The 14250-nt window shown below is 44.3% G+C and overlaps 1 protein-coding gene across 3 annotated transcripts in view; it reads left to right on the top strand.

Moving 5' to 3' along the window:
• HOXA3 (homeobox A3) overlaps window positions 1–14250 on the top strand; it is a 154347-nt gene that overhangs the window by 118236 nt on the left and 21861 nt on the right. Inside the window, exons 1-2 of one of the 3 annotated variants that reach the window (XM_078663475.1) lie at window positions 941–1125; window positions 9029–9602. In XM_078663475.1, the coding sequence (XP_078519601.1) occupies window positions 9146–9602 (457 nt within the window). In that variant the 5' untranslated portion in view covers window positions 941–1125; window positions 9029–9145. Of the gene's footprint in view, window positions 1–940; window positions 1126–5874; window positions 5987–9028; window positions 9603–14250 lie in introns of those variants that run through there. The other 2 variants (XM_078663476.1, XM_078663474.1) reach the window with 2 other exon arrangements.

Below are 14250 nucleotides of genomic sequence, written 5' to 3'. Positions count from 1 at the left end.
GTTCTTCAGAATTTCGGAGAAGTTTGAACAGTAGTTCACTTACTGTTCACTAGTCTTAATGTCCGTGTATATATATTGAGGCATGTGTTTTAATTATGGAGACATGCAATATTTTTAGGGGATTGTGGCAAATTTTGAATGCACATTGACCTTGTGCCAAGGTCCCATGTCGCCTAGATAGGCGGGATGAGTTGGCATCCAGCAGATATTTGGCAGAAAAGCCCGTGATTGGAACCCTATAATTTTGTGCATCACTCAACCGCTTGTGTAGGAAATGCGTAATCGCTGCGTTTGCAGGCGGGGGTCCCTGAAGGCTTCGCAAAGTGAAACCCGGCACACTGGAGCGGGGCTGGTTCTTCGGCTCCAATAATCGCCCGTTCTTGGGAGAGACGGTCGTGCCTCGTGAGGTAATTGCAGGCCCTTTTAGCTTTCTGCGACGGTCACGGGATTGGTGTCGTGCGTGGGTGCAGAGCAAGGGGCACACAATAGCGGCCCTGAGAACAACTTGATGACCAAGTGGCCGCCACAAAGTAATCCCTATCGGATCGTGCCACCCGGATCCCGCGTGGGTTTCACCTGGGTTGCACGTCAGCTGGTTCCCGGAGGTCATACTCCACGTGGGAGTCAACTACCTCCGCGAGGGTTCCCATAAAAGTTAGGGGTATGGCACACGACTAGCGCCCAATTACTTACCTCATTGACAAACGAAGGAAATAAATGCTTGTTTTTTTGTTGTTTTTGTTTTGCTCCTTTTCATTTCTTTAAAATTCTGCCGCATCAAAATGCTTCCGTGGTTCACACGGTACAAGAGATGTGGGCGAAGACAGGATCTGCCTGTTTGGGGAGCGCCTGTTGGAAATAAAGGGCTTGGAGTTGACGCGTGACCACGTGAGCAGCTCCCAGAGCGCGTTATGGCGGCACTTGCAGCCGAGCCCGAGCCGCCGGTGCCTGCCAGCAGGCTGGCCCCCTTTATCTGCGCACTGCACGGGCTTTCCTTGCCTTAATTCGACCAGCCGAGGCTGGTCCATCGGATGAGAGGGTATGCTGCACGAGTGAGGAAAAAGATCTAACTTTAACAGGATGGAATTCATCCCAAGGTATATCCGCCGGTCGTTCATTCAAGGGGTGAGTTGTAGCTTTTCATGGCAGAGGTCTGTGGGTGGTGTGTGCGTGTGTATGCGCGGGTGCGTGCAAACTTAAATGGACCGTCCCTACTCAACATAGTTTACCATCTACTGAGTAACCTGGAGGCTGGGTTCGGCACTTGTGTTTATTTGAATCGGTGTTGGCATCACAGGCTGAGTGTGGTTAGCCCTCGCCCTCGTCATCTCTAAACCCTTAAAATTACTTGTACGTTGTATCTGTATAGATCCAATGGTGACAATTCCAGGGCCAGGCACACCGCAGCCAGCCATCCTCTCACTTTGATAATTTGGGATTAATAAATTCTGTGGCTCTTGTACCGATTCCCCCCTATTAAGGAAGCGACCACTACGAGTGCTTAATAATGTCCCTGTAAGTCGAGGAAGTGCCTTTATGCCCTCGGAATGGATGAATGAATAACTATAACCACCCACCGCCGATCGATGCGTTCAAAACATGTATTCTCCTTGTTTTAAATTTCCTAAGGGGTTGGGGGCGTTCAAGTGCAGGTGGGATCCCACCATATCCTCTCACGCAGTTTATTTTGAATTAATCGTTATTACATCGATGCAAATTCTGCAGCTTTTTGAACGTACACATAGGCGAGTTCGTGTGCACATTATGAACAGGTTGCTGATCAGGGGGCGCACGCGTTGCGCTAGATTTGCGCCCAGCAGCTCCCGGCTTTGCATAAGGTCAGAGTGCCGAGCTGTGATTTATGGTCGCAGAGAGTTGGGGGCGCCCTGCCACAATGAGCGCGTCTCCATTCAGCCCCACACTGAGGCTCATTGTGCAGCTTTTCGGTATATTCCCAGTGATTAGGTTATTGTGAGACATGTCTTTATGTTCACCATTCTAAGGGTAATTTTGCGCCTTTTCGGTATATTTCTTGCTAAGATTCAAGTGCGCTCTCGGTATATTTACCTCTTGTGTGCGCTGTCGCTATATTCGCCACTCTTGTGTTCTATGTGTGTGTTGACCGTGTTAGGGTTCATTGTGTATGTTTTCTGTGTATTCGCCGTCTTAAAGTCCTTGGCCTGTGTTTTCGGGGAATTCGCCGTTTTAAGGTTCATTGTGAGCATTGTCAGTATATTCACCTCACGAACTGAAATTCCTTGCTTGGGCTTTCGGTACCCATTCACTATTCTACGATTAATTGTGGGCGATATTGACATATTCGACACGCTAAGGTTCGTTGCTTGTGTTTTCTGTTTATGGAGCACGGTAGGGTTCTTTGTGTATGTTTTCTGGTATTCGCCGTCTTGTGTGTTTTTGGGTGTAGTTACCGACCTAAGGTGCATTGTGTGCTGTGTGCCTTATCGATATATTTACCATACAAAATGAAATTCCATGTGTTCTGAGTATATTCCTTTAACTTTTTTTATATATTAATTGTATGTGTTTCCTGTGTATTCACCGTGTTTGCGTACGTTCCGGTGTTAAGGGTCACTGCGTGTTTGCTGTATATTCGACACATTAGGGTACATCGCTTGTATTATGTGTATGTATTCTCGACACACTCAGGTGTTTTGCTTTTTTTTGTGTATTCGGCACACAAAGGGGCAGTGCTTGTGTTATCTGTGTATTCGACACACGTAAGTTGGTTGCATTGTTTGTGTTTTCTGTGTATTTAGCGTGTTAGTGGGCAATACTCACCGTGTTTAAGTGCATTGTGAATGTTTTCTGTGTAATGACCATCTTAAAGGTCGCTTTGTGTTTTTTTCTAGTTTTTTGTATATTCAACGTTAGGGTTCATTATGTGTGTTTTCGGCAATACTCGCCGTTTTAAAGTTAATTGCGTGTACTTAGGTATGTTCTCTTAGTTTTGCTATATATAACCCAGATAGGGCAATAAAGCGACAAGTGCGTAAAAGGAAAATAGTGAAAGAGGGGCACAGATCTTTTCAATAAACAGGGCTTCTTCTTTTTAGAGTTCACAAGAAACAGCGCAAGAGTTCATTTTACAGGTTAATGTACTTATCTATTGCGTGAAAGCCCCTACGTTTGATTTCCTGCGCATGAACTCATATTTCAAATATGTCCATTTGTTTATTTCACCTTAAAAATAAAATCCGAGCTATAATTGTTGCCAGTTGCTTGTCAGCCTTTCCTGTGATTTATCGCCCAATTCTGCGCGTCCTGGCCCAATTAAAATCTCTTAAACTGGAGTCCTGCGTTACCAAACCTAAACACAAAGGCTAGGTGAGGGGTCTGCTGTGCATACACTTTTCATGAATATTTCGAGCAGAAAGGTTTGAAAAGGTGAGAATCGGTTCCGCTGGTTGGCGGTAAAGAACGGGGCAATGCGCGGGATTACACGTGATTGTATTTACTTATTCCATCTTGCAAAATTATTAATCGGAAAAAAAAACTAACGATGTTCTAGAACAGAAGCAGTACATGCGTCTTCCTGTACTCCGTGGCATTACAACCATGTCATCAATAACCATCGCAATCACCTGATCAATAAAGCTATCAGTGGAGAGGTTTAAATGGCAATTCTATCGGGTCCCTTTGTCTCTTTAACGCCATCATGGCTTCTATTTGCCTCCCTTATCTATCGCATATTTACCGTGTGCGTGTACGCTCGCGCTGCACACTATCACCCGAGATAAAAGAGAAACATTGCTCTAGAAACATTAATTATCCATAAGCGCTGAACATGTAAACTACGGATGTGGCCTGGAAACGGGACTAGAGAAAGGGGCAATGGAGACCATTTCTTATTCTTTAAAAAAAAATATGCATTGATGTAATTATGAAAAACATAGAACGCTTAAAAGAGTCCCCTGCACCTCTTCCTGTACACCATATAACATTAGATAGATAGATAGACAAGACAGACAGACATGATAGACCTAGAGTGGCATAGATCATTAATAAAAGCCTTCAAAATTAAGCATCACGTCGCCAAATCTGAACTCTTGATACAAACCTGTTTAATGTTATGTTTTGCTTAATCCAGAAATAGACAATACATAGCAAATATGTCGTATGATATTATGAAATGCGATTGTCTTGTTGGAACGAAATCCACGAGAATAACAGCTGTAGCATCACAAAATAGGACAATACAACAAAAACACACCAGGCCAGTCTGAATGCCCCAATAGTACAATAAAAGTCATTCCACCGCTCTTCGTGTTCTAGGCGCTACGTTTGGTTTGTTGAACGCAGTCCGGAGCGCCGTCCGCGAACGGCGGTGGTCTGTCCTCTGAGATTTCGGGGGAATATTCCTTGCATCGTATTGAAAGAAGAAAGCCTCCCCCGGCGCCCCCATGCTCCCCTTCTTTGCTTCACTCCCTCTCATCTATGGGTCTGAGGTTGCACAGCGCCGAGGAGCTGGGATCAGCAGATTCGAAAGAGGGCGGTTGATCATTAACCAGGACGTCTTTTCTTCAGAGGTTTGTTTGTAGGAAAGCGCATACGGGTGGATTTTTGCCCCCACTCCCTCCCACGCAGCCCCGGGTCCCCCTTTCATGCGGTGCCACCGAGCTGTGCCGCGAGGAGCCCGGGCTTTCTGTTCCAGGGCTCTGTTTACAGCCCGCGCGCATGGACTCATAAATCTTGTCCGGCCATAAGTGACACAGACATTGGTATGCGCGAAAAGACGCACCGGCCTCTCAGCCCCTTCTCAGGGCTTCCCTGCCTCTCTTGTTGGCTTTAAGTTTGCATGCACATCTCCCCCCCTTAGGTTGTTAGTGTTTTTTGCTCTTATTCTGCACACCCCTTGTTAATCACACCTTATGCTAATTGTAGTATTCCCCGATTGCTGGGTGGTGTACTGAAAATGCCGCAAGAATAGACCTGGTTCAAGAACAGTGATTGTGTGTCGCTCAGCAGCTGTTAAAGCTCTCATGTTGGTGGGTGAATACCCCCTCGCCGCTTATTGTTTATTTCTGCTCGTGAACTCAGGTCGTTCTGTTTAAACACGCACTAGACTTGGTTGTGAAGGGGAAAAGTTTACCACTCAAGTCAAAATCTATAGTATGCATGGACGCCCACCCTGCTGCGATTGCTGGCCGTGTGTCTGCTTGCTCCTTTTTTGCGGGGTGATAGTGTCAAAGATAGCGGTGTAGCTGTAATAGGAACACTAGTGCGATAATAAAAGATTATCGTCGCCAATGAGAGTCGAATCTCACTCACCCTGCTTGCGATTTTTTTTCTCTCCCCCGCCTCAAGTCTCATATTAGAGAAAATCTCGCACATTTAGAGAAAACTGAACCGTTTACACGGAGAGTCGGGCAAGGTTAACCCCTTTGTTGGGAGCACTTTGTCACCATTAGCATATCCTTCCTGGACCTGCGTGACGCTTTGGTGCGAGGTATATTCTCCCCCCACCCACAACCCCCTCGCCCCCCCCATACACCCTTCTGGTCTTTCTTTCTCTCCCTCTCTCGCTCTGTCTGTCGCCCTCTCCTCCCTCCCTCCCCCTCCCCTCTCCCTACCCCACACTTCCAGGGTTGAGGGGCTCTGGTGGCAAGCAGGCTTCTTCCAGCAGAGTAATATTCGCCAGAAGCCTGCCTTTGCTCTCTCAGTGGCCATACAGACCAGCCACCCTGGTACCTCCAATCTCCCGGTCTGGAGGGGGTCCCAGCACTTCTTCACTAGTGGAGGGGGGTGTCCAAGCAGAGCTCTCTCCCCCGGACTCCTCCATGGCTCCCTCCCTCTGCTCCCGGCGCGCTCCCGGCCCTCGCAGGTAGCGGATCCCCAGGCCGGGCCCGTCCGGGCTGTAGACAGAAGTTTTTTTTGGGTGGGGGGTGTGCTTGGTCCTGGCATATTGAGCCCGTGGTGGAGTGGGAGCCTGGTCTGTTGTGTTCCGCCTCAGTCGTCAGAAGGCAAGGTAAGCAGGCCAGAAATCCGCTATCACTCGTGAATGGTGGGGTTTACGTGTCCCAGTGATTTATGAGCGCGCGCTCGCAGCCCGGTTCAGGCAGAGTTCACCCGTCCGGGCTTCCTTTCAGCCCCAGTGACTGATACCGCCAAGACTCGGCGAGTTCAAGCTGCTTCCCCCCGCGTCCCCCTGAACTTTTGCCCATCTTTCATGAAATCTTCAGGGGATTCGGCTGTTGTTTTTATTATGCCTTGTCTTTCGCTTCCCGGCCAAATCTGAATTTGGTCAGGCACACGAGAGTCCACACAGAAACAAAGTGCCCGCTCTGCTGTGGGAGCTCTCGCGCCCCTGGCAAATATTTCACACGGCCCCTCTATATGTTGTCTCCCTAAGCTGTGTTTGATAACCTCCACAACACGTGCCCCTTTAAAAGTGTATCACACTGCGATAGGGGGCACTTCTTAGTCACAGGGACCAGTTTACTATTTGAACATATCCCCTGAATAACAATTTAGGTCGAAAAAGCGTGTTCTTAAGGAGCCAATGAAAGGCACTTTGCTTAGAATTCGATGTATATTTAAATGTACTAATCCTACATATATAGATTTAAATATAAGTTAGATTATTGCGAATTAAACGTGTTTAAAGTTTAAGAAAATTCTATATTTTGCATGCAGATATTCTGTGTAATACATGGCTTATTAAGTTGTGCCTTATTGTCAATTTTGTGAATGAAGTAATGAAATTGCTTTATTTCTATTGTTTCTCATTGTTCATATTATATAATGCACTGTCGCCTGTACCTGTGCTCAGTTAATATCCTTGGGGCTATATATATATATATATATATATATATATATATATATATATATATATATATATATATATATATATATATATATATATATATACATACATCTATGTGTGTGTGTGTGTGTTGCCAGAAGTCTGATAAGAATTGCAAAGCGAGTGCGTGCCCATGTGGCGGACAGATGTAATAATTTTCTAAGCGGTGTTTTTTTGCTCTTTCCAAGTCTGAACTCTGCGTATTATTGAGTCATGGGGGCAGATTATTACTTTATATGAATAGACCTGCCAGGGCCTGGGGTCGATAATTCTCTGTTGTGTGGCGCAGACATTTTCTAATAATCTTTTTCATGAATCTCATTATTTCATAATTTGATAGTTAGATATACTGACAGGTAGAGAACAACAGTCAGCATTTTCATGCAGTGTATTCAGATAAGGCAGCCATACATGCATATAGATAGATAGATAGATATTGCATTTATATGTCGCTCATTTATATAGCGCTTACTACCCGGAAAGATAGATAGATAGATAGATAGATAGATAGATAGATAGATAGATAGATAGATAGATACATAGATAGATACATAGATAGATAGATAGATAGATAGACAGATAAATAGATAGATATTGCATTTATGTGTCGCTCATTTATATAGTGTTTACTACCCCTGACGAGGCGTCGAGGATAGATAGGTAGATGGATAGATACATACATAGGATAGATAGATAGATACATAGATAGATAGATAGATAGATAGATAGATAGATAGAACTTTAAAATATCACCAAGTGGACGGAGTAGCTTGGTCAGATGAAGCTGCTGATATCTGGTGGCCATCTCTCTGACACACCGCCGTTACTGTTAGGATGGTTTTAAGGAAGGGAGGTAGGTAAACAGATCGAGATGGAAAGATTCGCACGCACGCACTCCCCAGCCCACCCCGCAGCCGGCTGACCCCCATACATCAAGCGCACACAGCTCCACAGACAGTCCCTATTATAGCCGGCCCGGGAGGAGAGTTCAAGCCGTGGTCATGGAGATGGGCGCTGGTTTTTCAGGTTCCTGCTGCTGTGTTTTTCTTCCCGATCCATCATGTTTTAACAGGTAGAATTCGGTAGTTTGCACGGGAAAGCACTATTGGGAAACCCCTCGCAGGCAGCGCTGGACTCTAAGACATGGCGCCGGCTTTGCGTGCTTGCACTGTTCTTCCTGCGGTTCCGCCTGCGGTTGAAGGGGAGCAGGCATGTGGGGTTGACTCCTGGATACAGAACGGCTTCATAAAGGTTTGGGGATTAGTAACTCTCATAACCGTAGGGCCTTTCACCAGTTTTGAGATGAATCCCATTTTGCACATTGATTGTGCAGTTAAAACTGTCCAAGGCGTAAAGAGAGTTGTGGGGCGGATTGCACGTGAATGTTCTTTGTTACCCCTGCATCTTAGTGTAATGAACGTAGTTGGTAAATATTAATCTCCAGTAAGTGGGTAGCGCCTATAATTCTCACGCTCAGGCGCTTGTACGCGGGTCGAATTATTAATAGCCAGTCAGCTCAGAATGCAGAGCCTTTGTTTGTGGGACGGTTTTATGACTTCACTCCATGCTGGCCTTTCCTAAAAATGCCTTTGTCAATTCAAGGGCAACTGTTATGTCGCGTAAAATAGACTTAAATAATGGTGTGTGGTGTTTTGAGGAGGTGCAGTTGTAATTCTGAATATAAAGGCAGAATATAGCAGAAATTACGAACAATACAATATACACAGGCTGTTTAATTAAAAAAAGTATACGATATGCTTTTTGTTCATTTGCTCTTGCTTAGAATATATGCAACTGTCATCTCCCAATGTATTAACAAGCTTTGTGTCTCAGTGTTAAAGTTCTGTTGACTCCTAAATTGTCAAGATTTAGTTCGCGTTTTATAAAATGTTGCAATGTTGAAAGGGACAGTCACATATTCTAGCGTGCGTAGATTTTCCCAGGTTTCACTCATTGCTAAATGTAAACAAGAAATATTTTAAAGTATTCGGGGCTCCGCCGGCCGCGCTGCATGTAGCCCGTGCCTGTACTGCACAGCGCGCGCCCGTGCGCTTTTATACCCAGCGGATCGGGGCCCGGGGCCAGCTCACGCTGCTAAATATTGCTGACCGTTTTTTCTTTTATGGCTTCCTTGTCACTTAGCTATTGAAAGTAAGATGGATTCGTGCGATTTCTTCACTGTGGTATGCTTTCTGTACACCCTAGGTCGGCCCGCGGCGCCCATTGGAGGAGGGAGACCACGTGACCGAGAGGTGCCAATGTTACTCTTTACGGGTGTCAAGACCCTGTCAGTTTCTGAAATAAATATTGGGAAACAACGAAATGCAAAAGGCGACCTACTACGACAGCGCGGCAGTCTACGGTGGTTACCCCTACCAGGGAGCAAATGGTTTCGCTTACAATGGCGCTCAGCCGCAGTACCCCCAGCCCGCGGAGAGCGAGTACCACCGGCCGGCCTGCTCCCTGCAGTCCCCCGGCGGGCCCCTGCCCCACCACAAGGCCAATGACGTCAGCGAGAGTTGTATGAGGGGCCTGGGGGCCCCGGCCAGCCAGCAGCAGCCCGTGCACCTCCCGGAGCCGCAGGACCAGCTCCAGCCCCCGCAGGAGCCGGTGCCGCCGCCCTCCGTGTCCCCGCCACAGCATGCCGGCGGCAGCCCGGCCTCCTCCACCAAGGCCTCCGGGGGCCTGGCCTCGCCCACCGCCTCCAAGCAGATCTTCCCGTGGATGAAGGAGTCCCGCCAGAACCCCAAACCGAAGACGACCGGCAGCTCCAGCTCAGGTGAGGGCAGCTTATCTCTTCTTAAACAAACTTACACTCTTCTGAGGGCCACGTGTGAGAGGCCTCACTAGTGCCCGGTGCGTGGTGGCTCCCTGTGGCGAGCAGGCTGTGTGAGGTGTGTAACCGGTGGCTGAAGTTTAAAGGCGAGTGTGTGAATTATGGATGCATGCCTCTGTGTGGGGGGAAAGTGGGAAGACATGCCAATGAGACAATCCAAAGACCCCACGTGTAACTGGTTGTTTGCATCATACACCAATTGTGAGTTTAAAAACAACTTTTGCATGTCAGGTTTCACTAGAACTTGGAGAATGATGCCACATGTGAACCCAAAGATGAACCCAGCTACACTTTACTGCCAACAGTGTCAAAAGCTGGTACCTATGGAAACACTTAATTCTATGCAAATGCCCCAGTCTGGGCCTCAGTCACGGCCCGAGTTTCTGTTGATCCACTGTCATTCACACAGGCGCAAACAAACAAATGACCAGGGAAGCTTTCTGTACACGTTAATGAATTGCACTTCCAAACTGTAAACAGTCATTCCATTTCCTAAATGCCATGAATGAATATCAAGTGCTGCATAACATTTGGGTCAGTTTTTACGGACCTGCACCTCAATGTCACAATCCTAACAGGAAAAAAAGAACTCATTCACAAGATACACATTCAGTGGCACACACATCCTTTTACACACACGCACCCATTCATTCACTCCTCACATACCCACGCAGTAGCTCACACACAGAAAGTATGACAGTTCTTAGACATTTGTAACCAATTTTAATTCATTTCGAAAAAATACATTTTAAAGTTTCACATCAATTGTAATCAAAATGCATCATGAGAAAATCTGATGAGCAATCACAATATTTGTATTAATGACGTGTAAAACTACGGCTCTTGTGCTTTGGAAGACACCGACCGAGCAAACAAGGCTCTGCCCAAATACACACAAACCAACTAATGAATAAACTGATGTGATTTAGACTTCTACAATTTGAATATGAAGTGAACTGTACCCGCAGGAAGCCCGACAGAATGATGCAGCATTTGATCACATCACTCTGTCTCTTTCTAGGAATTCAAAGCTCTTTGTATTCACCACTATCTTACTTTTTAACTAAGGGTTGCAGCAGATTACGTCTTAATAAGAGGCCACAGCAACCTCACATTAAACTAGCAAGATAAAAGTATAACTTTAAGTGACATCTGATGTTTTTCTAGCCTTTAAAACAGTATTACGTTTCTGTAATCGAGTTGGCCCAGTTTTGGTCAGAAGTGTTTTTAGTTTTTTTTTATCAATTAAAAGTTGTGAAGCTCAATTTTTGACTACCATGTTTACAAAAACGAAGTATCGTGCATGAGTTCAAATCCTTAAACATTTAAATTTGAGACAGGGGCTTATATTATGTTGAACATCTTAATATAGTTTTGCAAGAACTCTCACCGTAAGACATGCTCTGCCTTTCCAGTGTCACGTGGAAACCCTTAAAATGCACATCTTGCCAACAACTTGCCCAGAGACCAATTCTGCACTTAAGTAGTTTAATGGTTATTATGCTTGCTAATATTACAACACAATTTTACTCTTTCAAGCCTCAAGCCACTGTTCACTGAATTTCAAAATAAGCTTACAGTCTGTGACTACTTTTTGGTCAACACTGACTTCAATTGTATCACATTCTAAGGCATGTATGCCTCCATCTGTAAACGTAAATTATATCTATAGATCTATGCTTTTTATTCCTTAAACTTTGCATTTTCGGAATAAACTGCATTTTGAGTACATAAGGAAACGAACAAACATTTTCCCATTTAAATTGTAGCCACGTACAGTGTTGCACAGAGTGATATAAAAAGTGGCACCGGATATTTAGAGTGAATGATTCATGTACCAGGTTTGCTCCTGTTCAGTGTGTGGCACAGCAGCCATGCAGCACGTTGGTGACCCTCAGAGAGTGGGGTATACTTCAAGGGGCAGCTCCCTTTCTGCACTAGATCAGACAGGAGTGGTGGGCGTACCCTGCTTCATTCTATCTTTGAAAACATTTGAAATGCTTTTTGAACTTGTACTCAAAAGTTAAGCTACTTTACATTTTTTGGACTTCTTATTATATTCATATTTCATTTATGATTTGTCTGGAATGTTATCTACTCATGCCTTTATTTTAATTTGTTATAGCGATGTATTTCCTGATTTATCTTTCATTGTTTGTATTTCTCATGACAGGGTAAATATGTCTTTCTTGTGTTTCCACAACTGAGGTTAAGATCCTAGTCTGGCTTTTACTTACTTGGCTCACAGTTAATATACAGTCCCAAGCCAAGTTTTTCTTTATTTTCCATATCTGAAGTGGTGCCATTCTACTACTTCATCTCTTTCTATCACTTTATTTTCCCATATCTGTGTCTGAAAGCTCACATGATGTGTCTGGCAGGTAACATAATATTCCTCCAGTTGCAAAAATAGATCCCACACAGTTGCAATAAGAGTCTATCTCTACGTGTGTGCTGCCCAACTGACACAACTATTCTAGCCCTTTTTAGGTTTCCATCATTCTGATTATTATGGAGGCTTCTGTAGCGCTTGATATATTTTCTAGGTTTTATCATTAGTTGGCTGAGGAGGGCTCACTGTATTCACCTTGTAGTTATCGTGCTGGTTTCAGTTTTATTTCTATGGTTGCGGGCATGCTCAAAGTTCATGATTTCCATGCTCCTCATCTTTCTAATGCTAGGGGTGTAAGTGAATACCTCTTTGAAAAGGTCATTCTTCCCCTTCTGCACCTAAAGAAAGGATGTAACACTAAGAGAGCACTATGGTCTAGAACAAAACAAGGCAGAGCAACACGTTTGCATGCCACTGTGTGTATAGATACTGGGGGAATAAGAGTGGGCTGTTCAACATTTGAGGTGGATACACAGGGGTTAAGAGTGCTAAGGGATTAACATTGATATCAGACAATAGAAATGCTATACAGGGTCCACCTAACAAGTATTTTGTCCTAATATGTATAAACGATATGGATAATAAAATGCAGTTTTTTATGGGACTAGGAAAAGAATTGATGGGGAAATCTTGGATTATTTAGCTTATATATGAATGTGCAAAGAAACCTTTCAGAACATGAGCCTCATATTTCTGTTAACATAGCAGAGCAATTCTGTGGTAACTTGGAAGATAATAGTGGTGTAGTTCCACAATTTGGGTGACGTGGCAGAAGTTCCTCTGTTGCTCGTTGAATGGATACAACCAAGCTCTGAAGCAGTATTGAATTTGTATCATTTAGTTGTGCTCCTTTGTGGAGGGTAAGCATTCAAGGGCCTAGTCTCTTTAGGACCTGGTGAATTATGGCCAGGGGTGGGAATACAGATTGGCCATCAGGCCAACTATGGAGATTCCTTTGAGAATTGAGTTATTATGTTCCATTTTGTAGATGTTAAAATTGGAGGGTTCAAGTAAATCCACATGTTTCCTCTGCGTCCATCGTACAAAAAAAAAATCAACTAACATTTGTGTATGGTGTTCAAATTCCAGTGAAGATTCATTGAATGACAGGCGATCATTTAATGACTTCAACCCATATTTATTAAAGTATATGTTAGGAAAACCCACCAAGCAATGATGTTTCTCAAAAGCAGAATGAAAATGGCATCTACACCAACACTTCAATATTTCTCATCAAAGTTCTAAAAGTAGGGTGTACACATGTCAAACCAAATATTGGGAACTAAAAAAGTGACCATGTAAAGGACTGTAGACTATCCATACACAAAATAAATATATTTTACACTTCATCTTCATACACTTGTATTGCCTGTCTCTTCCATTCCCATAACACATGTTAAGTTTGCCTGACAGGCTATGTGACACATAGTCTAGAAATATCACATTTTACCAGTTGAAGGCATTTAGAGAACCCATGTTCACAGTCAACAAGAATTCTTCTGTAACTTCAGGTGCTCTAGATAAGACAGTTTGAGAACATATGATGCTGGTTTCTGGCAGCATGATCAAAGAATCCAGTTGAGAGAGTCGTGTGTATTAACCAATGATCCACTCTAAGTTCCACTCATGGGAAGAAACCTACTTGTGCGGTAAGGTTTTTGGTTCCAAATAAGGGAGGGGATGCCTGTTTTTGATGGGTGCAGGTGGAGAAAGTGTTTGGTCATCAATTGTGGAATTCATACTGGAATACACATGGAGCACTGTTTTATAAAGGTAACGTACACAGGCAGAGAATGGCTATCACAGCCAAAAAGTGTCCTTTTGGTCTTGTGTGTGGTCAGATTACAAACTGAATGAATTGATCGTAAAATTTGGAAGAGAGTCGTGTTTTCCTGTTTTTGTCACTACAAGGACTTTGTGTTCAGAAAGTGGACATTTGGCAAGTGGTGGCACTAGAATGCCTAGCTATGAAATTGTAAGAAATTATTTGTAGAAAGAGGGGTTTTAAGGATATTGGGCATAGGTTTTGTTTTTTCCAGGACATACTTGTTTTTAAAGAGTTGTAATTGTTTAACAAAAGGTAGGAACTGCTGTATTTCATTAGCTGGGACGAGTAGTGGTATGGTGTGACCTATCTTGGTGTGGAAACGTGAAGAAGATAGATGTCCCTGCTGTGTGTCCCCTACACATCATTTGGTG

This window comes from Lissotriton helveticus, chromosome 10 (genome assembly GCF_964261635.1).
Source record: "Lissotriton helveticus chromosome 10, aLisHel1.1, whole genome shotgun sequence".
Lineage (NCBI taxonomy): Eukaryota > Metazoa > Chordata > Amphibia > Caudata > Salamandridae > Lissotriton > Lissotriton helveticus.
Note: the sequence above shows the minus strand (reverse complement) of the source record. Positions and strands in the feature narration are given on the sequence as shown.